Raw genomic sequence first — 27,894 nt, 5'->3', positions numbered from 1 at the left:
AAACCAGTGTAGACTATTAATAGTTTTCATTAAAACAACATTACATTACAACCCTTTAAACCCTCAAATATTCTATTGTGTTAGTGAATTATTGAAATAGTACATAGGCTGATTTATACATTTTTAAGTATTTGGAAGAAAATGTTCTGAATGTTTCATTTCCTCCAAGTCAATTTAGCAAAACAGTTGGATAAAATTGACATCTGCTGACGCATGCGTCAAGTCTCTATCCTGCTTTCTGTTTGTTTGTGTTTTTAATGACGGGTTTACTAGGGCAGTGCTGATTGGGCACTTTAGTAATTTAGCAAGAATCTCACTCAGAAGCGAGCTTGGAAAAGACGCGGTTCATATTTTTCACATTAGCAAATCGCATCTTTTACATCTCGACTTTGATTAATCGCTGAGCCCGCGATTTCGGACGCAGTATGTATGTGTGTGTATGTGTGTGTGTGTATGTGTACTGATTAAAAGAACAATGAACATGTCAGGAAGACAAGAAGCTTTATCGCCATTAAGCGTTGAACGTGTGTAACAGAATCACTGTTTAATCCGAAAAATAAGTCCAATATATCAGTGCCTACTAGTTAAAACAATATCAAATGTTTATACTTATATTTCCCCTTCAAACAGTATCGATTCCTTCTCCTTTAAAAATGAGTTGTTAGATATCCAAAAGGTATTATTTACATCTTTCTAATAACCTTTGCATTTTGAAAGTTGTTTCAAGGAATCTTGAATGCATTTCTATTGAAAACAAAAGGTGGTGAGAAGTTTTTCCGGAACAATTTAATTGATCTTTTTAAGCACAGGAAAACCAGAAGCACAAAATAGTTTATTCCAAATAAACACTTTTTTACGAACAGAATGAACTTTAAGCAACACAGCTTTTACGGAGAGCAAAAGCGTCCATAAAACAAAATGCTCTTGGTGGGATTGTGTCTGATGAAGAACAGGAACGGATGATCAGCGTTAAAAAACTGAGGAATCACTATACTTCTGGTCATCATAACGGCACCAGTAGCCGCCGCTGCTTCTGTACCTTCTTCATTGACTTCAACAAAAGATTTATGAATCACTTTAGACAGAACCAGATCATTGTTGGTGGACATGCCTGAGAAGTTTGCCTCCGCCATATCAAAAGCATCCACCATTCCCAGACTCTTCAGCAGACTATTCATGTCGTACGTTTCCTCCATCTTAAATTTGGGCAGAGAAACCTGAACCTCTTGTACACTCATGTTGTCGGTCTTGGTCCACTCCATGAGCTTCTCATAGGTCAGCGTTATCTCCAGCTGGATAAGAGAGTTAAGTAAGTGTCTGTCGATTTGTGAATGAACATTTTAGCAATTTTGCAAACCCCTGTTTTACCTTCTGAAGGCCAGTGGTGTCGTCTTCAATCTCATTTGGAAGGACGATCAGCATACTCAGGTTCTTCCCGACATACGGCAGCTCCAGGATCTGACTGTTCACCTCTGGGATGAAGGTCAGAGGAAACTTTGACTTCTGGTTCATCATATTCACCGGTTTTGTTTCATTCTGCCAATCACCGATGGGAACAAGTTATGACCCCTCATATCTCATGACTGTTTGAAAATACTGAACTTCATGTAAAGAACATTTAATGTCACCTTGTTCAGTCTAAACTGCTGCTCAACAGTGGCTTCCTTTAAGAATTTACTCTCCCAGTTGCCCTTGAAGTAGATGGCGTTCACCAAGACCAAACGCGTCATACCATCGAGGACCCCGGGCTTCAGCAGTTCCTTGATCTTCCCTGATAGTACATATTTTATTGCCAATTCAAGACACTTGCACAGCACAATTGAAGAATTGTTTGATAAACCAGGTTCATATTGGTTTTACCTTGTGTCTTCTTCTCCACCCAGTTGTTGACGTTGACTCGCGCAGCGTCTGCGTTTGTTTTAAAGTCCACAGGCTCCAGTCCGGCCTGATAGTATTTTTGCGATTCGCTAATGAATTTCTAAAACAAAAATCATTTGACGTGAAACACATGTCAACGTGTCACATTTCCACAATTCTCTTGAACAAGAATGATTTGAGTTGTGAAAGAATACACCGCTCTTACATCAATAAACTTATACGACTTCTCTCCGTAGAGACGATTGGCAAGACTCAACATATATGGAACTCCCGGTTTGTTCAACTCACTCATGAGCTTGCTGAAGCTGGAATGAATAAGATCTCCTGGCTGAGCAGGAGATTTCTAGAGTAACAATATAAAAACACTGTGATACAAAACAGATCCCCACTATAGCTTCCACAATAAATAAAAACAAAACAAAAATACAATGATCACATCACAAAATCTTGTCATTCGCAGCATATCAAACATTTATCACCTACATATTTGTAAGCATATCTTTGCTTTTTGCTTTCCCTTTGTACGTTTACATGAAACAGAAACATGAAGTTATTATATATGCAAATATTCATTCTGAACCTTGAGGAAGTCAGGTATCAGAGATTTCTGGGTCTGTTGCGTCATTGGCGGTTGAGATCGACCCTTGCTGGTGACGGCTGCCTGGTGTCTTGGGCTCGACTGTTGAGCTGATGATCCAGGCGTCGCGCCGTCAGCTTTGACAAGTTTGTTAAGACACAGAACCTAAAGCAGAATTGATGGAAAATAAACAACTACAACTTCACAAATATAACAAAACAGAATAGAACCGAATGTACACAGATCTGGCTCTTGGTTCATAATGGGGAGCTCGAGATTCAACTAAAATACTATAGAAATGAGACATAAGTTGGAGGAGGATTTCTTTATTTTTAGCTAGCTGTGACCCCCTGCATATAAACACTTGAGATTTCATTCATTAAGACTGCAGCATTAGGGATTTCAGTTTTCAAGCTTTAATTTAACCATAAAGAGACCCAACCCGAGTTGCGTCTGAACATGCACAAAGTACTTTATTGAAACATTACATCACGGTTAATAATGTGTTTGCTTGTTTGTAAGATTTGTAGGATTCATGAGAGGATTGTTCATTATGTTTTATTAACTGCATTAATAAAAAGGGGGATTCTAACGAAATACCTGCCAGATAGTGAACAGTGTCCAGGCTGACAGACTATATAGCAAACAACATCAAGATAACAATGAATCGTCTTTCGAGCCAAATAAATAATGAATGAATACATTTATTAAGCATTTATAACATGTGGGTTAAAATTACTCACTATTTGGCAGGTATTTGTTAGAATCCCTCTTTTTATTCATGCAGTAATAACTGCTTCATAATGCATTTGTAAATTACTTAATCATTAATGAACACATTTATAAATGCATTATAAAGGGTACCTTCATGTAAAGTCTTACCGACTTTTTAAACAATTCTTTCTAAAAACTCGACAATAAACGCAATCAAACATTAAATATTCAAACAAACAACAGTCCACAGATCAGTTGTCAATTACACCTACTCCTGTTCCAAACCTCAGCCCTCCCAGTCAAGGTTACCTAATGAAGAGAACTGAGAACTATTCTGTCCTTTGAAGAAAGAAAGCCGGACTACATGACATCACCTTTAACATCTGATCTTGTGTGTTTCCTTTGGCACCGAGTGACACCATAGCCAGAGCAGAAGAGATGCTGAGAGGAGAGTAAAAGACATTCTTATCTTTTTCCTTCTCGCCGATCTTCTTGAACAGATTGAGAGAGAATTGTGTGTTTGCTGCGGTCAAAGACTCCATTTGCACAACCTGAGCAAAGAATAGAGTGAGATTAATCATACAAAGCGATTCACTGCGAATAACCAATAGATGCATATTAGATGCGTATATATAGTTCCTGCATCTTTGCAGAATAGCTGTATTATACAGGGAATGTAGCCAAGCGAAGAATGAAACGAAAGCTTTACCTATAAAATACTCAGCAGATCCGATGAAGTTCTCCCGTGTGTCCCAGCTGAATGAGTTGTTTTGGGTTGGTGTTGTTTTAAAGAATGATGCCTCGCCCTGAAACGCCCAGCTTTGTGAGAGAGGAATGTTGCCGTATGACAAGCGGAAAGTTGATTCATGCAGGGCCCTTGCCTACACAGACGTTTTGAGGGACTGAGCACGCTGAAACAACAAAGGGCACTTAGGGTTGGGGCAAGAGAAGACGGCACACGCTTTTAGAAACGTCTTACTACTTATCACACTGTAACACTCAGTAAATATGTAAATCTATCTATGTTAAGGTAGAACTCTTTTAAAACATGAATAGTAGCCAACACAGCATCTTCACAATAATGGGGATTTGTTGAAATGTTTAGAGGACTTTTAATAAGAGATGTATTTTTAGAATGGATACCTGCCCTCAGGTGGGGTTGAGAGGGGCACCTAGAGGATGAGGGCAGAGGGGCAGACACTGTTCACAGCCCTGGATTCATATTCACTGAATCAATACTGCAGATAACAACAACTGTGTGCATGAAATCTCTTCCTTGAAATTGACATGCTCGTCCAAATTTAGCTATTCGTCTTTTCTGTGAGAATGATTTACAGTATGTGGTGTATTTTTCTTCACGCTGTGCACATTTGGACTATTTTGGGAAATGAAAGGTCTACAGAGTCAAATGGGATGCAAAAACTTTAAAGCTTGTTATCTCATCTTATAATTTGAAAGAAACAGAAAATGACATATTTTGAGAAATGTCTCAGTGGTTTTACGCCCCTTCACTGGAAGTCAATGGGGATCAATGTTGTTTGATTATCAACGTTCTTCAAAATATCTTCTTTTGTGTTGTGAAGAAGAAAGACACTCAGTTGTGTAAAGACGAGGATAAGTTAAAGATGATTTTTTTTCATTTTTAGGTGAACTATCCATTTATCTTAATGTGTAAAATATACAGTTGTGAGTTATCTTGGTTATGTCTGTACGAAGAAAACTCAAGTGTAAAAGTGTGATGTTGTCATCACGCTTGACAACAGAGATGTTATCTGGGTGTTACACTGTTTTCTGGTTTGAAGCAAGTATCAACACATAGAGAATACGACCAAAGCCAATGATCGAGATTACATTGTATGAAATGACATCAGGGCTGTCAAACCAGATTCTGCTTGACAGATGTGAAGCTTATAAATTTCGTTGCTTCCTGTGAGACAATATGTCATGATCAGTCTGCTAACATGAGGCAATGTGTTTTACATTACACACCGAATAAAAACGACAAACTTTTTTTATGCCAAATCCATCTCCTGACTCACCAGCAGCAGGTGAAGGCTTGTGGGTTTGTTCAGTGCATCAGTACACCGTCATGGGATGAACATTTTAACAGTGCAGACGTCTCACATCTTTTTGAGCAACTGCTGTTTATCAATTTGTCAAATATTAAACACATGACTGTATTTTTACAAGTTTTGTTACACACCCTAGGATCATAACATCAATGTCAATTGAATTAAATGAGCCACATTCAAAGAGGATAATTTGTTTAGCAGTAAAACTAAATGGGCCTATATGAACATGTAAAAATAATGGTGGTCTTTATAGTTCCCTGCAAATAAAGCAAGTACAATAAAACTTTTCTTATTCACACTTTCTTTATATCATGATAAAAAAGATGTTTTTGACCTTTACACAAACTTTTCTGAATCGCTCAGACCCCAGTGGCAGCCACGAGGGTCAAACATTTTGTTAATTCTGTTTTTAACTTCTGTGAATTGTAAATCACGTCTGGTCTTTGTTTTAACAGGGCTAAAGTCATCTGATTGTTAGTTTAAGCATCTTTGTTTTCCTCGCACTTCCGAACCAAACTACAAAAAAGCTTTTTTGTTTTGAGCGAAGGTGCGCGAGCGAGTCTTAAAATACTGCAATGGGCTGCTTAGCTTAGTCATGATTCCAACTCAAATATTTGATAACATCAAACTGTTCCCAAATCTATATATATATTTGCTTTTTACAACAACACCTTTCCCCAAAGTGAATGTCTGCCAGTGCCAACTGGCTCACCAATCGCTCTCATGCGCCACCAGCTGGTTATTTCCAGGAGAGCACCAGACATTATTTCAGATGGGCAAAAACGCTTTGGTGGTATTATTATTTTATTGTTATGCATATAGCCTAATAGTCTTTTATGCATTTATGCAATATAACATGCCAAACATAAGAATGGATTTCAAAGCATTCCTAGATACATCATTTGCGCAGCTGTAATTCATAGGCGGGGATTGTGCTACTGTTATATGAGAGCGCATGCACGCCTTATTTACTAATGATTGGTATTCATAAACATAAACACATTTTACTATCAAATCTGACGTTGACGAAGTATTTGTGAGTCCGGAGGAGAGTTTTCAGGAAGGTCCGTTTTACGCTCATATCACTCATTTATTTACGAATGATTCATGAATGAAACCAATTGGTGTAAATACAACACTTTTACTTTTCACTTCATTGAAGCTTTATTGGCTTGAGACTACAACATATATGCACATAGAACCTAAAAGCGTTGATTGCATAACAGTAACTTTGCTTTAACTAAGCTTTGGAGAAGGTTGTCTCAGCAGGAACTCATGGAGAACAGAAGCGTCCGTAAAACAGAATGCTGTTGGTGGGATTGTGTCTGATGAAGAACAGGAACGGGTGATCAGCATTGAAGAACTCTGGTTTATTTATGTAACCACATAGGACCTTGCTGACACTAGTAGCAGCAGCTGCTGCTTCTGTTCCGTCCTCATTAACATCAATGAAAGATTTATGAATCACATCAGACAGAATCAGATCACTTTTGGTGGACATGCCTGAAAAATTTGCCCCCCTCACAAAAGCATCCACCATTCCTAGACTCTTCAGCAGACTCTTCATGTCGTACGTTTCCTCCAACTTGAATTTGGGAAGAGATAAATCAACTCTGACTTCACTCATCTCTTCAGGTTTGGTCCACTCCATGAGCTTCTCATAGGTCAGTGTTTTCTCCAGCTGGATAAGAGAATCAGTGAATGTTATTGTGAAATGTGATGAATCAATCATACCTTAATGATGTTATTTGATTTGAAATAGCACAGATCTCACCTTCTGAAGGCCAGTGGTATCGTCTTCAATCTCATTTGGAAGGACGATCAGCATACTCAGATTGTTCCCGACATACGGCAGCTCCACGATCTGACTGTTCACTTCTGGGATGAAGGTCAGAGGAAAGAATGACTCCTGGTTCATCATCTTCACCGGCTTTGTTTCATTCTGCCAATCACCGATAAGAACATGTTATAATCCCTCAAATCTCACAATATTGAATTGAATTATAATGATAAAGAACACAAGAAGAACAATAAATCTCACCTTGTTCAGCCTAAACTGCTTCTCTTTAGTGCTATGCCATTCAGGTGGGAATTTATTCCTCCAATCGGCCTTCAGGTAGATGGCATTTATCAAGACCATACGCGTTTGATCATCGATGATCCCCCGTGCCAGCAGGTTATTGATCTTCCCTGATACACATGGATATTAAATTCACTACATGAACAATGAAAATCAGATGAAAGTGAAATGCACTACTAGTGTGACCAAATGGAAATGCAGTTTGTTTCATTTGAGCAGCTTTGCACACATATACATAAAAACACAAATCTGTTTAGTAAGTGCATAACAGTACACTCAACTCACGATTTAATATATGACACACAGCTTCACAATTATGAATGTTTCACATTATGCTTTATTTTTATGCTATTTTTGCTATAGTTAGAATGAATGGTTAAATAGGTTAAAAGAGGGTTTAAAAAGGGAATTACAGTATGATGTCTCGAAAACGTTTTATTTCCAGCAAATCATTCAAACTTCTGCTTTTGTTTATGCATTTGCAAAATTAAAAAAGATATATTTAGCAAATGACTTGGTAATGATGATTTTTGTCATGATTCCGCTATCATGTCATGTTTATTCTTGGTCTTGCAGCGGAGTCATGGCATAGCCTTAGGTTTTGTTTGAGAAAGACATGGCTTTGTTTTGATTCTGACCTGCCATGTGCTTTCTCGTGTCTCGTCAGTGTTTCCCGCCCTTTTGTCTCGTTAGCCTTCCCATTAGTGTTTCATTACCTTCACCTGCCCCTTAGTAATTATCCTGTGTTTGTTCCCCTATTTAATGCCCTCTTGTCTATTGTCTTGTGCTCGTTCGTTTCCAAGTCAAGTCAAGTCAAGTCAAGTCAAGTCAAGTCAAGTCAAGTCAAGTCAAGTCAAGTCAAGTCAAGTCAAGTCAAGTCAAGTCTAGTCAAGTCTAGTCAAGTCTAGTCTAGTCAAGTCTAGTCAAGTCTAGTCAAGTCTAGTCAAGTCTAGTCAAGTCTAGTCAAGTCTAGTCAAGTCTAGTCAAGTCTAGTCAAGTCTAGTCAAGTCTAGTCAAGTCTAGTCTAGTCTAGTCTAGTCTAGTCTAGTCTTTGTGAGTGTTAGCGCTAGTCTGTTTTAGTTAAGTCCTCCTTCGGTTCTTGTATGTTCTTTTACCCCATTGTGGGCTTTTGTTTTCGGTTCTGTTTTATATAATAAAATCCCCTTGTTAACCCCTTGCATCCGCTGCCTGCACTTGGGTTCTCTGTCACAGTTCATGACAGAACGAACGAGCCAGAACCGAACCCAGCAGGCAGCCAACATGGACAGCTCAGCATCGTTCCTGCGATCTCGCCTTGCCCACTTGCTGTTTGGGTTCCGTCAGGGGGATCATGGGACGCGGGAGTTCGCCAGGGCATTTTCTTCGGTGGCGAGGGATACGGAGTTCGGTGATGCAGAATTAAAGGTGATCTTTGATGGCTGCCTCACCAACCGTCTCACGCCATCGGAGAAGACGATGCTTAAGCCCCTGGGGTTCGACGATATGGTCAGGTTCGTGATCAACCGGGACGAGGCCAGAGTGCCAGTCGGGGTACCCGCCCCATTGGCTAGCGTCCCGGAGGATTGCGTCCTGACTGTCGCCGCCCCGGGGGACTCAGCTCCGGCCGGTTCGAGCTCCGTGGCTCATGTTCCGCTTGGCTGCATCCGCGGCGAGTGGGGGAGATTCGGGGACGATGTCCGCTGACTCCTCGGGCACTGATCCTCTCCTGGGCTCCACTACTCCGAGGCAGACGTCTACCGGCCCGGAGGGTCGTGTCCTGCAGGGCGGGGTTTTGGGCGTCCCCAGGAGGTGTTCATTTAAGGGGGGGCTTATGTCATGATTCCGCTATCATGTCATGTTTATTCTTGGTCTTGCAGCGGAGTCATGGCATAGCCTTAGGTTTTGTTTGAGAAAGACATGGCTTTGTTTTGATTCTGACCTGCCATGTGCTTTCTCGTGTCTCGTCAGTGTTTCCCGCCCTTTTGTCTCGTTAGCCTTCCCATTAGTGTTTCATTACCTTCACCTGCCCCTTAGTAATTATCCTGTGTTTGTTCCCCTATTTAATGCCCTCTTGTCTATTGTCTTGTGCTCGTTCGTTGTACTTGTATGCCGTTCTTGTTACCTTGTACCTGAAACCTGCTACCGTATAGCCAAGTCAAGTCTAGTCTTAGTGTTTTGTATTAGTTAGTCTTTGTGAGTGTTAGCTCTAGTCTGTTTTAGTTAAGTCCCCCTTCGGTTCTTGTATGTTCTTTTACCCCATTGTGGGCTTTTGTTTTCGGTTCTGTTTTATATAATAAAATCCCCTTGTTAACCCCTTGCATCCGCTGCCTGCACTTGGGTTCTCTGTCACAGTTCATGACAGATTTTATTGTCGTTATGCATGAAAACACAAGCCGTGCCCACTATTTTATAATTTATATTCTGTTTCACTTAGAAATATGTCACAATACTAAAATAAAGCCGACCATTGCTTTCAGCTCACAGGGACTTTAAAAATGATACAAAGTTTCACACTGTTTTTTACCTTGTGTCTGTTTCTCCACCCAGTTGTTGATGTTGACTCGTTCAGCTTCTGCATTTGTTTTAAAGTCCACAGGCTCCAGTCCAGCCTGATAGTATTTCTGTGAGTCACTAATGAATTTCTATAACAGATCAATTGATGCGCAAGTCACATTAGAGCAGAGAACACTTTTTAGACCTTTATTTGAGTTGTAAAGGAATAAACCGCCCTTACATCAATAAACTGGAAGGATTTCTCTCCGTAGAGACGATTGGCAATACTCAACACACACGAGTCTCCTGGTTTGTTCAAATCACTCATGAGCTTGCTGAAGCTGGAATGATGATCCTCCTCTTTATTAAGACACAGAACCTACAGCAGCAGATAAAGGAGTTAATAAACACAATTTCACCATTTTATAACGCAAACATCTGTTCTGAATACATTCTGCATGTATATTCAATTTCATTATGTCTGACATCAGCCAAAGCGCTTCCACTGCACTACAGAATATTTATCGTGAAAAAACATTTCTAGAAATAAATGACGTGTAAAGTGAAGAAAATAAAGATGGAAGCTCTCGCCTAACACACTGTGCTTGGTGTGACGACATAACGTCTGATAGCACCATTGATTTCAGACACGTTCAGGCAACGGATGAAACTGTGATTATAAGCATAAAGACTCAAACCATTATACCAGACATTCTCTTGTGTCAAGCACTTCCAGAGAATCCATTACAACATAACACTCGTTTTAAGGTGTGTCCTGTTTGCACAAAACAGCTCAGAGAACTCTATGGACATTTCATTCTTCCACTCATATATTAAATCAGATAAATCAGACTTTATGACATCACCTTTAACATCTGATCTTGTGTGTTTCCTTTGGCACCGAGTGACACCATAGCCAGAGCAGAAGAGATGCTGAGAGGAGAGTAAAAGACATTTGCTCTTGTGTTTGTCTCACTGATCTTCTTGAACAGATTGAGAGAGAATTGTGTGTTTGCTGCGGACAAAGACTCCATTTGCACAACCTGAGCAAAGAAAGAGAGAGAACGAGAGATTAAGAGACTTGCAAATTGATGTGATCAATAGAACATGTTATTTTAGCATTATTATGATATTAAAATGTTTAAAGAAGCATATTATGGGCTTCAGTGGAAGCAATGAAATCTGACATTCTGTACCTTTAACAAGCTTGTTAGAAATCCCACCATACAAAGATATTTAAGGTCTTTATGTCTAAGATGATTAAGCAAAACATGTCTCATTTCACGTCATTTCCAGCGCAGAGAAACGTGTAATGATAATGACATGTATGACGTCTACTTTCCTCTCTCTTGCAGTTTAAAGTCGGACAGATTTTTACACATTAAACTTTTCAGAAATCTGTAGGATAGATTGTAAACTTGACAGTAAAAAACAGAGGAGAGAAATAACATCCTTACCGTTCAGTATGACTCAGAAACGCGATTGTTTTCCTGTGTGTCACAGATAGTAGCCTATGAAGCTCCGCCCACTTAAAGGGGTTCAGAGAAGCTACTGTCTGCAGACTTCAGATCGAGGCGTGGTTACCTAGGGAGGGGCTATCTGTGTGACCCCGCCCACATGCCCAGACGACAATATTTATTATTGCAAACTGTATAGTAAATGCACAGTACCGTTTTTACCTTACCACAGTAAATGTTAAAATATACTACAAGATACATTTACTAAAGCTACATCGTACATCATACAGAATACTGTAGTTTATGTTAATATAGTGTGATAATTACCATAATATTCAACAGTTGTTATATTGTACTAGATTAGATTAGATTAGATTAGATTAGATTAGATTAGATTAGATTAGATTAGATTAGATTAGATTAGATTAGATTAGATTAGATTAGATTAGATTGGATTAGATTAGATTAGATTCAACTTTATTGTCATTACACATATACAAGTACAGTGTAACGAAATGTAGTTTAGGTCTAACCAGAAGTGCAGGATATACAGTGAAGAAATACAGAATACAATATTGAGAAAATATTAAACAGTGGGCATGGACTATGAACAATATATACAGATGACTATATACTATGAACATTAATGTACAGGTGGATATGAGCAGATAATAATTTAGACTAAACAATAGTGCAAGTGATTTAAGTGTGCATAGATTATTGACATTAGCTATTAAAGTTGTAATGCAATAGGTGAGTTAATGCAGTTGTTGAAGTAACAATGCAGTAGATTAGTTAATGCGGTTATTAAAGTTACGCTGCAGTATAAGAGTTAATAATAGGTTGCAGTCTAGAAGATGAGTTAATGCAGTTATTGAGGTTACAGTGCAGTAGATGAGTAGATGCAGTTAATTACACTGTTAGATGTCGCTGTAGATTAGCAGAACATTACTGTAAAAATCCACAGTACAATACTGCATCTGTATATTACAGTAAAATACTGCAGCTCATAATGCATTCTGGGTAATTTTCATTGAGCGGGAAACTTTTACAGTAAATTTTGGTCTCGCTGTAACCTCGCTGTAGCTTTGCTGTAACGTGTAACAAAAGTGTGCCACAACGTCATCACGTCAAATCCCACAGAGCCCATCCTGGCTGCAGCTGGAGGAGGATAATCGATTTCTGGCAGTTTGGTAAGTTTTTAGTTTGGTTTATTTTATGTGTTTCATACAAAAAAAATATTTTGTTTTTGTATTTTGCACAACAGTTTGTCACAGTATTGTTTTAAACGTGGAATGAGAGATATGGTCGCCAACAAACGTGCTTCTACCTCAGAAATTAAACTAAGTCAGCCCACTGCTTAAACCCGTTTTACACATCTCACTTAATGAATATAGGATTATTTCAACCATATGAGGGTTTTGGTGAGTTTATTTTCTGTCGAATAGTTGAAGTTCGTTTATAATGGCAAGCTAGGTAAATTTGGTAATAGATAAACTCGCGTTTGTGTTCAAATAAAATAATCTTTGACCAATTCAACTAAGATTCCTCCAAAATAAATCTCATACGAAATAACAAAGTCACTGTAAAGTAGCCCACACAGCTACCAAACTGCTTCACACAAAATGAAACGTCATATTTAACTGTGATGAGTGCGATCCATACAGATTTCATTACTAACAGATTTATAAATGTGTTTGCGGCGCTTATTTCTGTATTTACGGTATATCCGCAGAAGCAGATATGATGTTCTTTAGAGTGTTTTACATTCAGTTGGCCAAAATGTTTTGTATGACAATATATTTGTAGCGATATTGCTTCCAACACCTCAAATCAATGCTCGTACTTTGTTAAGGAGCGCTGCTGACTCCGCCTTTACGTAATGACGCTATACGGAAAGAGGAGCGCGATCAGCTTTAAATGCATTTCCAAAAACACATTGACTTTCGCTACACCAACGGTATAGAAAATGCAATCCCAAATATTTGAACTCTTAATGTTAATGTATACAGGGGAAAACATTTAAATGATCATTTTGCTACATTTTTGATTGACTATCTTAAGCGTATATAATAAACATGGTTTCTAAATTTCAGCAAGTAACATATCATTATATATTTCTTCTTACAGCTCTAACGTCACAGTTTGGTCCACTTTTTCACCCTGGGCTTATGAGTTTCTGTAAGTATTGACCATGTATTTATAATACAACTTTTATTCAAATTTGTTTCTGGTTTTACTTCTGACTTTTTAGTAACACTTACAATAAGGTTCTATTTGTTAACATAGGATGTTAATACATTTTAACATTTGGCAATACATTTTTAAATCAATCAATTTATCTCTGTTCACATTAGTTAATTCATAATGAATTCTCAAATATTATTAATGTTGAAAAATATATTGTTCATTGTTAGTTCATATTATCTAAACCATTAATAAATGTTATGGAATAAAACCTTATAGTAAAGTGTTAATGAATTTTCTTTCACCATTTACTTCACAATTTGTACTTATTTCAATGGCTAACAGATTTTGTTATTTTTGGCTTTTTGTGTTACAGTCTCACCATTGATATTTTGGCTGGATTTGGTCATTTTTAAACCAAGCAAGTCATCCCAGGATGTCCAGTTACAAGTCATGTAGTTTCTCGACAAAAATACCCACACCCACACAACACTCTCACACAGCACCACACAACACTCTCACACACCCGCACACAACACTCTCATACACACACAACACTCTCACACACCCGCACACAACTCTCTCACACACACACACAACACTCTCACACAGCACCACACAACACTCTCACACACCCGCACACAACACTCTCATACACACACAACACTCTCACACACCCGCACACAACTCTCTCACACACACACACAACACTCTCACACACCCGCACACAACACTCTCACACACACACACAACCCTCTCACACAGCCCCACACAACACTCTCACACAGCCACACACAACACTGTCACTCACCCAAACACCAACACTCTCACACAGCCACACACAACACTCTCACACACGACACTCAGTTTGAATGGAACATTTTAACTACAGACCAGTGTTTTCTTTGCCAGTGTTAGATGACACCTGTCACTTTGTTGCTATTGTTTGTTTTGATATGTAATGTATGAATATTTTTGCTCACTTAAATGTTGTAATATATATAGTAGTCAACATTTGAAGTGGGTCAAAAAAGTTACAAGAATAGGTATTGTTCTCGCCTTTTTGATCCACTTTAAATGTTGACTACTGTACATAGTCATTATATGTTGTTAATGTAATACATCATTCTTCAATACTGTTTTAAATGTTTTAATACTTTTTGTTTCAATGAAATGATTCAATAAAAAATTTGCCTGGATTGCCTTTTGATTCATAATGTCAAGTATAGCAGTTTTATAATATTAATAACTACAGATTTATATCCAAACTAGCTAAAATATATAATAATATTTGTAATTATTGCCAATACGAATTAAAGAGTAATTTGTCAATATAGGTATTACAGTAAATTGCAGTAAAAATATAGCAAAAATACAGTAAAGTACTGTGTTGTCTCTATACAGCAATATTTTTTGTACTGTAGTAATCTATTACAGTACAGCACTGTAAATCAAAATACAGTAACTTACTGGCAACCGTGCTGCCAGTAACGTACTGTAAAAATACAAGCAAATCGTTAACAGTGTAGGTTACAGTGCAGTAGATTAGTTAATGCAGTTATTGAGGTTACAGTGCAATAGATGAGTAGATGCAGTTAATAGAGTTACAGTGCAGTAGATAAATTAGTGCAGTTATGAAAGTGGTCCATTAATGCAAATGAGCATTCATTCGTCTATCGTGCAGCGATAGAAGTTCACCAGGATAGTTGAAGACAGTTGGTTCTTCTTCAGTGTCCTCAGAAAGTAGAGACGCTGGTGAGCCTTCATGATCAGGCATAAGGTGTTGGTGGTCCAGGACAGATCCCCCGAAATATGAGTCCCCAGGAACTTAAAACTGGAAACACGTTCAACAGCCATCCCATTAATGTGGATGGGGTCGTGTGTGCCTCCTTTCGCCTTCCTGAAGTCCACGATGATCTTCTTTGTCTTGAAGGTGTTAAGGAGCAGGTTGTTACAATAGTAAATACTAAAGTAGCCTATATAGGCCAGTATTTTTATGTGTTGTGATACACATGAATATGTGTTACTGACGAATGTTTTAAATAGAGAAGTGTAAAAAAACAATACAATACCATTATCCTTGTATTGTTAATTTTTTATTTTTAAAACATAAGATTTATATTTATATTTAATATGATGGGTGTGTCGAACTTTAAATATTGACCACCGGTGGTGAGTCGGGGTCATACACACACGTGTATACGCGGAATGCTCACTTTCTCCACAGCGCTGTTTGTGTGCATTTGATGCATTTCTTAAGAAAATAATTTCTCAATATTTCTTGCGTCCGACAACCAAGCGCATCATCTTCAGTGTTGACAACAGTTCGTCCTGTCAGTGACTGAAAGAGTCAAGCTGAACACGTCAGGTAATATTGAGAAAACTGCTCACAAAGCTGTTAAAGGCTCACCGGCAGTGTCTACTCTCATCTCCATCTCGAGAGAGATTCACACTGAATTCACGGGTTCTCTTGAAATGTGTAGGCCTACCAAAAACCTGTCAAACTTCACCAGAGTTAAAGCTCAATCTAAATGTTTTGATCTAAATCTTTAATGTTTATATGAATCCAGAATTGTAATGTTATATTAAAATGACAAATCTTAAATACACAAAGGTTTAGTTCAAAAATTTAATCTAAATCCAATATATAAATGTAAATCTTGTTTTAAGTCCATCAATATAAATACTATATTATATATAAAATAAATCTAAATTTTAAAACTAAAATGTTTTATCTAAATCTTTAATGTAAATATAAATCCTGAATTGTGATGTTATATTATAAATGCAACAGTGAAATCCTATATATATAAATATAAATCTTGTTTAAAGCCATCAATATAAATTCGATATTCAATATACATGTACATTTATATAAATGTATAAATGCACATGTTCTCTAAATTTTGTAGCTCAACATTTAGATTATAATGTGATTTATATATTTACATTTACATTTATTCATTAAGCAGACGCTCTTATCCAAAGCGACTTACAAAGAGTTCGGGGAGCAATAAGCGATATGTCATATATATACACAATACTATTTATATCTATGCATGTAGAATAATATTTACATATAATATTTATATTTATAAATAGGATTTAGATTTAACTTTTGCATTTAACATTTAGATTTGGATAAAACATTTAAATGTATCTTTTATATTTTAAATAGTAAGTAATAAACATGATTCATGTTAATTGTCATTAAATGTAATATTATTTATGTAAATATAGTGAAATGTATGTAGTTTGTTAGTAAATATTACGATATTTGACAGGTTTTTGTTACACATTTCACTTTAAAACGGCGCCCCATTGCGCTGCTATATCTCTTTATGATATTGCATCGCGAATCTTTGATATCTGTCACCACTTTTAATACTAGCTTTCTTTAAATGTCTGTGTACTGTTTCAATCATCTCTTAATGCGGGAGTGACTGGGGGGGTATTCCAGAAAGCTCGTCATGTGACATACGCGGGCAAGTTTAAGGGCAGATTAGCTGATAAACCTCAACCTTTGTTTCCTAAAGCAAAGGTAACATTCAGGGTATGTAAGTAACTGTTTCCTGGAATACACCTCAGGCTTAATTGATTTTTTTTGTGGCATGAGTTTATATCGGGAGGGGATTTTTAAAAACCAAGCAATGGAGTGTTATATTGACCCTTTATTGAGTAGAAAAAACAATAAAAGAAATATAAAAACAATTGTTTATGTACATTACATAATCTTTTATTACATATGAGAATCCCATGACCAAAACCCCAGTCCAGAACTATCACTGTAAGATTAATTTAAACCAAATCTGATCCTTCAACCGCTAAACTTCTCAAAAGACTACCAGCAGGAACTCATGGAGAACAGAAGCGTCCGTAAAACAGAATGCTGTTGGTGGGATTGTGTCTGATGAAGAACAGGAACGGGTGATCAGCATTGAAGACCTCTGGTTTATTTATGTAACCACATTGGAGCTCGAAAACACAAGCAGTAGCCGCTGCTGCTTCTGTTCCGTCCTCATTAACATCAATGAAAGATTTATGAATCACATCAGACAGAATCAGATCACTTTTGGTGGACATGCCTGAAAAATTTGCCCCCCTCACAAAAGCATCCACCATTCCTAGACTCTTCAGCAGACTCTTCATGTCGTACGTTTCCTCCAACTTGAATTTGGGAAGAGATAAATCAACTCTGACTTCACTCATCTTTTCAGGTTTGGTCCACTCCATGAGCTTCTCATAGGTCAGTGTTTTCTCCAGCTGGATAAGAGAATCAGTGAATGTTATTGTGAAATGTGATGAATCAATCATACCTTAATGATGTTATTTGATTTGAAATAGCACAGATCTCACCTTTTGAAGGCCAGTGGTGTCGTCTTCAATCTCATTTGGAAGAACGATCAGCATACTCAGATTGTTCCCGACATACGGCAGCTCCACGATCTGACTGTTCACCTCTGGGATGAAGGTCAGAGGAAACCTTGACGTCTGGTTCATCATCTTCACCGGCTTTGTTTCATTCTGCCAATCATCAATAAGAACATGTTATAATCCCTCAAATCTCACAATATTGAATTATAATGATAAAGAACAGAAGAACAATAAATCTCACCTTGTTCAGCCTAAACTGCTTCTCTTGAATCCCATGCCGTACAGGTGGGAATTTATTCCTCCAATCGGCCTTCAGGTAGATGGCATTTATCAAGACCATACGCGTTTGATCATCGATGATCCCCCGTGCCAGCAGGTTATTGATCTTCCCTGATACACATGGATATTAAATTCACTACATGAACAATGAAAATCAGATGAAAGTGAAATGCACTACTAGTGTGACCAAATGGAAATGCAGTTTGTTTCATTTGAGCAGCTTTGCACACATATACATAAAAACATAAATCTGTTTAGTAAGTGCATAACAGTACACTCAACTCACGATTTAATATATGACACATAGCTTCACAATTATGAATGTTTCACATTATGCTTTATTTTTATGCTATTTTTGCTATAGTTAGAATGAATGGTTAAATAGGTTAAAAGAGGGTTTAAAAAGGGAATTACAGTATGATGTCTCGAAAACGTTTTATTTCCAGCAAATCATTCAAACTTCTGCTTTTGTTTATGCATTTGCAAAATTAAAAAGATATATTTAGCAAATGACCTGGTAATGATTTTACATATTGTCGTTATGCATGAAAACACAAGCCGTGCCCACTATTTTATAATTTATATTCTGTTTCACTTAGAAATATGTCACAATACTAAAATAAAGCCGACCATTGCTTTCAGCTCACAGGGACTTTAAAAATGATACAAAGTTTCACACTGTTTTTTACCTTGTGTCTGTTTCTCCACCCAGTTGTTGATGTTGACTCGTTCAGCTTCTGCATTTGTTTTAAAGTCTACAGGCTCCAGTCCGGCCTGATAGTATTTCTGTGAGTCACTAATGAATTTCTATAAAAGATCAATTGATGCGCAAGTCACATTAGAGCAGAGAACACTTTTTAGACCTTTATTTGAGTTGTGAATGAATAAACCGCCCTTACATCAATAAACTGGAAGGATTTCTCTCCGTAGAGACGATTGGCAATACTCAACACACACGAGTCTCCTGGTTTGTTCAAATCACTCATGAGCTTGCTGAAGCTGGAATGATGATCCTCCTCTTTATTAAGACACAGAACCTACAGCAGCAGATAAAGGAGTTAATAAACACAATTTCACCATTTTATAACGCAAACATCTGTTCTGAATACATTCTGCATGTATATTCAATGTCATTATGTCCGACATCAGCCAAAGCGCTTCCACTGCACTACAGAATATTTATCGTGAAAAAACATTTCTAGAAATAAATGACGTGTAAAGTGAAGAAAATAAAGATGGAAGCTCTCGCCTAACACACTGTGCTTGGTGTGACTACATAACGTCTGATAGCACCATTGATTTCAGACACGTTCAGGCAACGGATGAAACTGTGATTATAAGCATAAAGACTCAAACCAGTATACCAGACATTCTCTTGTGTCAAGCACTTCCAGAGAATCCATTACAACATAACACTCGTTTTAAGGTGTGTCCTGTTTGCACAAACCAGCTCAGAGAACTCTATGGACATTTCATTCTTCCACTCATATATTAAATCAGATAAATCAGACTTTATGACATCACCTTTAACATCTGATCTTGTGTGTTTCCTTTGGCACCGAGTGACACCATAGCCAGAGCAGAAGAGATGCTGAGAGGAGAGTAAAAGACATTTGCTCTTGTGTTTGTCTCACTGATCTTCTTGAACAGATTGAGAGAGAATTGTGTGTTTGCTGCGGACAAAGACTCCATTTGCACAACCTGAGCAAAGAAAGAGAGAGAACGAGAGATTAAGAGACTTACAAATGTATGTGATCAATAGAACATGTTATTTTAGCATTATTATGATATTAAAATGTTTAAAGAAGCATATTATGGGCTTCAGTGGAAGCAATGAAATCTGACATTCTGTACCTTTAACAAGCTTGTTAGAAATCCCACCATACAAAGATATTTAAGGTCTTTATGTCTAAGATGATTAAGCAAAACATGTCTCATTTCACGTCATTTCCAGCGCAGAGAAACGTGTAATGATAATGACATGTATGACGTCTACTTTCCTCTCTCTTGCAGTTTAAAGTCGGACAGATTTTTACACATTAAACTTTTCAGAAATCTGTAGGATAGAATGTAAACTTGACAGTAAAAAACAGAGGAGAGAAATAACATCCTTACCGTTCAGTATGACTCAGAAACGCGATTGTTTTCCTGTGTGTCACAGATTAAATAACCTATGAAGCTCCGCCCACCCAGGGGCGCCTGGACTGTACCATAAGAGGGCGCTAGTTATCATTTTATTTAAAGGACTACGTTTGAATAATTCATTAATATTAAAAAATGATGATTAATCTAAGTACACTCATGATATAATGAGAGAACAAGAGAGAATGAGAGTAATTAAATAGTGCGTATGTTGTAAAATCAGATGTTGCATAACTTGCGCTTCTCACGAGCCTTGCGTTACAGTAACACGGTTGCCAGATCTTTAAAAGTGCCGTGCTTTATAAGCTAGCGCTTAAAAATAAATGAACATGGCAACACGTCAAAAGACAGTCGAAAAATAAGCAGGTTTATATTCAAATCTACAGCTGCAAAACCCTAGAACAGCGATATGGTTACCATCTATCAAAAATCTGCCTAAAAGAAACTTTTCACGTGTTTACATGCTAAATTGAAGGGTTAGCGAGCTGATAAACTCAACTTTCGGTTGTTACATTGTTACAGGCGCTTTTGATGAGCGTCAAGTGGGCGTAGGGTATTCCTGCACAATCGGAGCAGAGAGAGAGAGAGAGAGAGAGAGAGAGAGAGAGAGAGAGAGAGAGAGAGAGAGAGAGAGAGAGAGAGAGAGAGAGAGAGAGAGAGAAACAGAGAGAGAGAGAGAGAGAGACACAGAGAGAGAGAGAGAGAGAGAGAGAGAGAGAGAGAGAGAGAGAGAGAGAGAGAGAGAGAGAGAGAGAGAGAGAGATTTTTTTTACGGAAACGGTGGTAGAGAACACCCTGTTGTGATGACACAAGTGTAAATGATATCAGAATTTTCATTTTGAAGGTGAACTACTCCTTTAAGAGCGCAAGAGATGGTTTTATCATCATTCCATGTGCAATTCTAGGATTCCAAATGTGTTTTCTTAAGGTATTCAAGTTAATACAAATTGTATTTGACTGTTCCCATTTAGAACAGTAAATATGTATGAATTATATGCATGTAAATACACAACATAAGACTCTTCCCTCCATATCTGTCCTTTTATTGAAAGGAATTTAATATGGGAAAAGTCCGAAATTTCCTTTTAATGACGTAAAAATTCAATTTCCATATTTTTTTTGTAAAGTTGGAAACATATTAAGTGAGTTGACTGAAGCACATGAATATAAACAACACAATCCACCTCCAACAGTTTTGCACTACGATTGGCTGCTAAACACCTTTATCACACTTCAAACTAAATCTACTTATTCTAACAAAACTTATGCAACTTGTTTTTATCATAATTAATTAACTTTTCTCATGCCTTCTGTACACTTTGTAAATATACATACAAACATCATGAATATAGCACATTTTATTAGATTCAATGATTACAAACTGCACATAGTCAAATAATGCAACAAATAAACATCTATTGACTTTGTAGTAAAATGCACTTGATTGGAATTTAACTTTTTAAAGCAAAAGAGTGTTATATTGATCCTTTATTGAGTAGAAACGACAATAAAATAAATTATAAGCTATTTTATTGTAGAAAGCTTTGATACATATGAGAAACCCATGATCACCACCCCAGTCCAGAACTATCACTGTAAGAATCATTTAAACCAAATCAGAACCTTCAGCTGCTAAACTTCCCAAAAGACTACCAGCAAGAGCTCATGGAGAACAGAAGCGTCCGTAAAACAGAATGCTGTTGGTGGGATTGTGTCTGATGAAGAACAGGAACGGGTGATCAGCATTAAAGACCGGTGGATACTGCATGCTTGTGGTAACCATGACAACACCAGTAGCCGCCGCTGCTTCTGTACCTTCTTCATTGACTTCAACAAAAGATTTATGAATCACTTTAGACAGAACCAGATCATTGTTGGTGGACATGCCTGAGAAGTTTGCCTTAGCAATATCAAAAGCATCCACCATTCCCAGACTCTTCAGCAGACTATTCATGTCGTACGTTTCCTCCAGCTTAAATTTGGGCAGAGAAACCTGAACCTCTTGTACACTCATGTTGTCGGTCTTGGTCCAGTCCATTAACTTCTCATAGGTCAGTGTTTTCTCCAGCTGAATAAGATAATCATGTTAATGTTTGTCTGTTGTTATAAAATTATGAATTAGAAACGTTTGTGAACTGCAGTTTTGTCTGTAAATTACCTTATAAAGTCACATCACATAAAAGTGAGGTTCCAGAAAACAGGGTCCAAAAGTAAAAATGATTCTGCTTAGCATTGTTTCATTTAAAATGATATCAAAGCTTTTATCTGTATCTTGTTTTATTAAAAATAAACATAAATCAAGAGAGCAAGAACACAAACACATCAGCAATCAAAACTATTAACTTCTCCTACCCCGATTCATAAAAAAATTTGAGCCCATATTAATGATTTAAAATGTACACAATTGTGTCGGTTTTCGCTGGAAACTGGAGTTCCTCTTTGTGTCAGGACGTCACGTCCGTAATCAGAACACAGCAGAAACAGCTGGTATATCGTGTGGATACAGACGTCACTTATAGTTTAAAATGTCCTATCTATGGTAACGTTTGATCTGTTTGATCACAACAATCAATTGGAGAAAGCAATGTAAAAATCTTTAAGCTCATACTCTGATTACATCTGTGAAATCATCTGTTGTTGAACCAGGAAAAGCACAACCCATGTCAAATAAAATAACTGCGATTTCATGCTTAAATCCCAGATGGCGACATAGAGGCAAATGTTAAGGACTGCAGCTTTAAAACGAGAGTTCTTCGACTAACTTTCTGCAATTTAAATGCAAGTAGCTTTGCTGTCTATGGGATGATCAGAAAGCTCTCGGATCTAATCAAAACTATTTCAATTTGTGTTCTGAATATGAACAAAGGTCATGTTTGTTGGCAGAATGTTCATTGTTTAGTGAACTAACCCTTTAAAAACAAAAACAAAGCATAACATTTGCACCACCAAACCTCCCTCCTGTCTCACCTTCTGAAGGCCAGTGGTGTTATCCTCAATCAGGTTTGGAAGGACGATCAGCATACTCAGGTTCTTCCCGACATACGGCAGCTCCAGGATCTGACTGTTCACCTCTGGGATGAAGGTCAGAGGAAACTTTGACTTCTGGTTCATCATATTCACCGGCTTTGTTTCATTCTGCCAATCACCGATGGGAACAAGTTATATACTGAACTTCATCTAAAGAACACAAGAAGAACATTTAATGTCACCTTGCTCAGTCTAAACTGCTTCTCGACCGTAGCTTGCTTGAGGAACTTTTTATCCCAGTTGCCCTTGAAGTAGATGGCGTTCACCAAGACCAAACGTGTCATTGCACTGACCACCCCCTTTGACAGCAAGTCCTTAATCTTCCCTAATGCAAAAACACAATTTTAAGGAATAATCATAAAAAAACTTATTGATATTCTATTCACACATTGATGACATATGCAGTTCAGAATCATTTTACTGTATCAAACCTTGTGTGTTCTTCTCCACCCAGTTGTTGATGTTGACTCTTGCAGCTTCTGCATTTGTTTTAAAGTCCACAGACTCAAGTCCAGCTTGATAGTATTTCTGTGAGTCTCTAATGAATTTCTTTAACATAAATCGATTGAAATAAGTCACATTAGAGCACAGAACATTAATTAATATGAGTAAGAATGATTTCAGTTCTTAATTAATCAACTGCTCTTACATCTGTAAGCTGGAAGGATTTCTCTCCGTAGAGACGATTGGCAAGACTCAACATATATGGAACTCCTGGTTTGTTCAACTCACTCATGAGCTTGTTGAAGCTGGAATGAATAAGATCCTCCTGCAGAGTAAAATACTTCAGTTAATATCAAATTGATAAATATAACTATTGACCTAGATCAAGACACAACCGAAGAAATCTACATGTCCATAAAGAACACAACAAATACATCTCTTGTAAGAATCCATACTGAACCTTGACAGAAGCAGGTAGCTGTACAGTTTTCTGTGGCTTCAAGGGGTCTTGTACCTTTGGAGGTTCACACTGACCCTGGACAGGTTTCTGTGGCTTCAAGGGGTCTTGTACCTTTGGAGGTTCACAATGGCCCTGGACAGGTTTCTGGGGCTTCGTGGGGTCTTGTACCTTTGGAGGTTCACACTGACTCTGGACAGGTTTCTGTGGCTTCAAGGGGTCTTGTACCTTTGGAGGTTCACACTGACTCTGGACAGGTTTCTGTGGCTTCAAGGGGTCTTGTACCTTTGGAGGTTCACAATGGCCCTGGACAGGTTTCTGTGGCTTCAAGGGGTCTTGTACCTTTGGAGGTTCACAATGGCCCTGGACAGGTTTCTGGGGCTTCGTGGGGTCTTGTACCTTTGGAGGTTCACACTGACTCTGGACAGGTTTCTGTGGCTTCAAGGGGTCTTGTACCTTTGGAGGTTCACACTGACTCTGGACAGGTTTCTGGGGCTTCGTGGGGTCTTGTACCTTTGGAGGTTCACACTGACTCTGGACAGGTTTCTGTGGCTTCAAGGGGTCTTGTACCTTTGGGGGTTCACACTGACTCTGGACAGGTTTCTGTGGCTTCAAGGGGTCTTGTACCTTTGGAGGTTCACAATGACCCTGGACAGGTTTCTGGGGCTTCGTGGGGTCTTGTACCTTTGGAGGTTCACAATGACCCTGGACAGGTTTCTGGGGCTTCAAGGGGTCTTGTACTTTTGGAGGTTCACACTGACCCTTACCAGGTATGTGATGCTTTAGTGGTTCTTGCAGCTTTGGAGGTTCACACTGAGCTGTTGGTCTAGGTGCTGAAGTCACAGTGTCAGGTTTTACAAGATTGTTAAGGCACATCACCTACACAGCATTGATGATAGAATAAAGAGTTAAGCATAACTTCAGGTGCTCAAAACACTATGTCTGAATAACTTGAAATGCACTAGAAATAATATAAATCTGACTATGTTAACCACATCTGACATTTTAGAGTCATTTCTGGTTAATGCATGCAGACATTTGATCAGTAAATGCAAAAACAACAGTCAAAAAGGCATTTCTTTGTTACTTGCACAGAGCCTGAACTTTCACACAACAAAAGCGCCATGCTTATGGACCCTTATAAAGACCATATACCGAACCTAAAGGGTGTGCACTTCTCCAAAATGTAATATGTCAGTTCTACGCTGTGATTGGTCTTCTAAAACCCCTCACTCGGGTAAACAAATCTGTTATAGTGCTGCATTTCTTCATACACATTTCCAATTGATTTATCTAAATAAATATCTAATTATTGATATTTAACAACCTCGCTACTATCACTGCTAATGCTTCTCTAAAAAACAAGCTGCTTCTTTTTCAACTCGTCATAAAACTGTAGGTTGGTTACTCTAGCAAAATGCCTGTGGACATTGCGCAATAGTGCTCTGTATGTGTAAGTGCATGTTGACATGGACAACGATGCAGATGTATAAATGAAAGCAATGCGTAGCCTATGGACTACGACTCAACCTTAACTCTTAATCACATTTGAATTATTTTCTTCTCTATTATGCCATTACTTGCAAAAGTTCTTAAACAATGAGAAAATGATCATAAAAGTGCAGACATCTATATTATGTGACATCACCTTTAACATCTGATCGTGTGTGTTTCCTTTGGCACCGAGTGACACCATAGCCAGAGCAGAAGAGATGCTGAGAGGAGAGTAAAAGACATTTGCTCTTGTGTTTGTCTCACTGATCTTCTTGAACAGATTGAGAGAGAATTGTGTGTTTGCTGCAGAAAAAGACTCCATTTTCACAACCTGAAAAAAACAGAAAGATGTATGACGAATTATACATTAACAATGCAGAACAGAACGTTTTCCATTTAAGCCCACAACACTGAAGAAGAAATAACATGACAATTCACAATGACATCTGTCTTGCCTCTAGGAGGATAGTTCATCAAATAATAAATATATATAAATATTAATATTTAAATATAAGGTGATCTATCGCTAAGAGAAGTTGCTTCACTGTAAAAAGGTAGAAATTACAGTATTAAGTGCAGCAGTTTGCAAGTAACTTTACATTTACATTAAAGATTTACATTTATGTAATTTACTGGCAACAGTTTGTTCAAAGATAAATGATAATTTAAGTACGTCTTTATCCTTACAGAAAAAAACCTATAAAATAACAGCCTCATGCAAAGCATTCTGGGAACCAAAATTTGAAAAAAAGACTGAAAAAGGTTTATGTGGTTTTCTGGTTCCCAGAATGTTTTGCATAAGGTTATGATTTTATAATTTTTTTCTGTAAAGATAAAGACTTGATAATGTTTAATATTCATTTATCTTTGAACAAACTGTTGCCAATAAATAAGATAAATATAAATCTACAGCAAGTTACTGGCATCTAGCTGCATAACTACAGCGAAAACGTTTACAGCGTTCATATAAACATCGATTTCAAATTGACTAAGCTTTTGATTCTGGTCTGTCTAAATCAATCAATGATACATTAAAATATATATAATACTATAAATAGTATATTCATAAATCAATTGCAATGCCATACTTTTTAACAAAACAAAGAGATTCAATAAAATCATTACTATGCCTGTAAAAGTTAGCAGGAACCCTGAATCTCCACTGCGTGTCAGATGCGAATGATATAACTGTTATGGGTGTCAGTCTAATAAATGATGTCTCACGCTAAAATGAAAACCTCTCCCTGCTAGCCCTCCCACATTGGCAAGAAATGATACCTGATAATTTACCTGACCTCACCCATAAAGATTGCATTCTGTCGATAATGCAGTTATATAAATGGCATGTTTTCAAATTATTGAGAGAAACCTTTTCATTTAGATGTTCCCACATTAACACACCTGTTCAATGCTTTGCAGAAAGCATTATTATTTTAGTTAAAATGCACAAATTTAACAGTTTTTTGATACACTGATATTCTGGCTGTGTACCCAGATAAAGAAGGGGCTATATACCTCCCTCCGGAGGTCAATACTTGCATCGGCTAATGAATTAGAACATCAAATACTATAACAAACATTCTTCAACAAGTTAACTGATTAAAATCTTTCCATAAAATAAAAATAAATGCAATTTCTTTGACATCTGGCTTTGTGTTTATAAAAGCTCAATTTACTATATTCTTGGGCAATGTTAATACACTTCAAAATCTAAATACATTTTCCCTTCATTCACAGTTAATTACACATATCATTTCATACAAATAAAATAAACTATAACAATAAAATAAACAGCTTGGGTGTAATAATGTTGTTGGCACATTGTGCAATAAGAAAGAATGGTGTTTTCTGGGTGTGTCATGTTTTTGCATGCCGTATTGTTTTAATTTGAAGCCAAACAATTACATATTTATTAAGAGACTGTCGCTCGGTCAGTAAAAGACTCACAAATACCAACTGTTCTCAGAAAATACCTCCTCATTAATGCTCACATTTCATAACTGGATGACAAACATCACATCATTCTGAATTAACTTCAGTTAACTTAATCCTATTTTAATAGGTTTGGATCCGAGAACATTGTTCTGTAAGCAAATAAATCGATTTTAATCCTTCTGGTGAAAAGAGGGATGTAATATATTTTATCACACATTGGTCATGCCGATACCCACGACAGTTCCAGCCCATGGGTTTGAAAAGCCTCACCTGAACAGTCTCATAAAATAACAATGACAGAACAA

The 27,894-nt window shown here is 37.5% G+C and overlaps 3 protein-coding genes across 7 annotated transcripts; all 3 read right to left on the bottom strand.

Annotated features, from left to right (window-relative positions):
* Positions 1-485: 485 nt before the first annotated feature.
* LOC306901298 (plasminogen activator inhibitor 2-like) lies at positions 486-11,273 on the bottom strand. The gene is made up of 15 exons (XM_079468977.1): positions 11,251-11,273; positions 10,660-10,836; positions 10,035-10,172; positions 9,825-9,942; positions 7,283-7,431; positions 7,016-7,183; positions 6,526-6,922; positions 5,369-5,373; positions 3,544-3,720; positions 2,459-2,620; positions 2,084-2,221; positions 1,861-1,978; positions 1,629-1,771; positions 1,369-1,536; positions 486-1,292 (listed from the first exon to the last, which is right to left on the bottom strand). Exons 2-15 carry the CDS (start codon positions 10,825-10,827, stop codon positions 888-890), a joined length of 2,454 nt encoding a protein of 817 aa, XP_079325103.1. The 5' UTR covers positions 10,828-10,836; positions 11,251-11,273; the 3' UTR covers positions 486-887.
* Positions 11,274-17,090: 5,817 nt separating this feature from the next.
* LOC306901927 (leukocyte elastase inhibitor-like) lies at positions 17,091-20,765 on the bottom strand. Of its 2 annotated transcripts, none has more exons than XM_079470131.1 (7): positions 20,206-20,765; positions 19,615-19,791; positions 18,990-19,127; positions 18,780-18,897; positions 18,053-18,201; positions 17,794-17,961; positions 17,091-17,700 (listed from the first exon to the last, which is right to left on the bottom strand). In XM_079470131.1, the coding sequence occupies exons 2-7, from the start codon at positions 19,780-19,782 to the stop codon at positions 17,293-17,295; spliced, it is 1,149 nt and encodes a 382-aa protein (XP_079326257.1). In that variant the 5' UTR covers positions 19,783-19,791; positions 20,206-20,765; the 3' UTR covers positions 17,091-17,292. The 2 variants fall into 2 exon arrangements, with proteins under 2 accessions (XP_079326257.1, XP_079326256.1); XM_079470130.1 differs by having other exon boundaries at positions 19,945-20,228.
* Positions 20,766-21,573: 808 nt separating this feature from the next.
* On the bottom strand, positions 21,574-26,871 carry LOC306901925 (leukocyte elastase inhibitor-like). Of its 4 annotated transcripts, none has more exons than XM_079470129.1 (9): positions 26,785-26,871; positions 25,809-25,985; positions 24,560-25,039; positions 24,164-24,445; positions 23,909-24,028; positions 23,691-23,808; positions 23,442-23,584; positions 23,200-23,367; positions 21,574-22,300 (listed from the first exon to the last, which is right to left on the bottom strand). In XM_079470129.1, the coding sequence occupies exons 2-9, from the start codon at positions 25,974-25,976 to the stop codon at positions 21,896-21,898; spliced, it is 1,884 nt and encodes a 627-aa protein (XP_079326255.1). In that variant the 5' UTR covers positions 25,977-25,985; positions 26,785-26,871; the 3' UTR covers positions 21,574-21,895. The 4 variants fall into 4 exon arrangements, with proteins under 4 accessions (XP_079326255.1, XP_079326254.1, XP_079326252.1 ...); XM_079470128.1 differs by having other exon boundaries at positions 26,780-26,853; XM_079470126.1 differs by having other exon boundaries at positions 24,164-25,039; positions 26,780-26,871.
* Between the last annotated feature and the right edge of the window lie 1,023 nt (positions 26,872-27,894).

This window comes from Barbatula barbatula (assembly GCF_947034865.1).
Source record: "Barbatula barbatula genome assembly, chromosome: 12".
Lineage (NCBI taxonomy): Eukaryota > Metazoa > Chordata > Actinopteri > Cypriniformes > Nemacheilidae > Barbatula > Barbatula barbatula.
The sequence above is the reverse complement of the archived record's forward strand: the minus strand, read 5'-3'. Positions and strand labels throughout refer to the sequence as shown.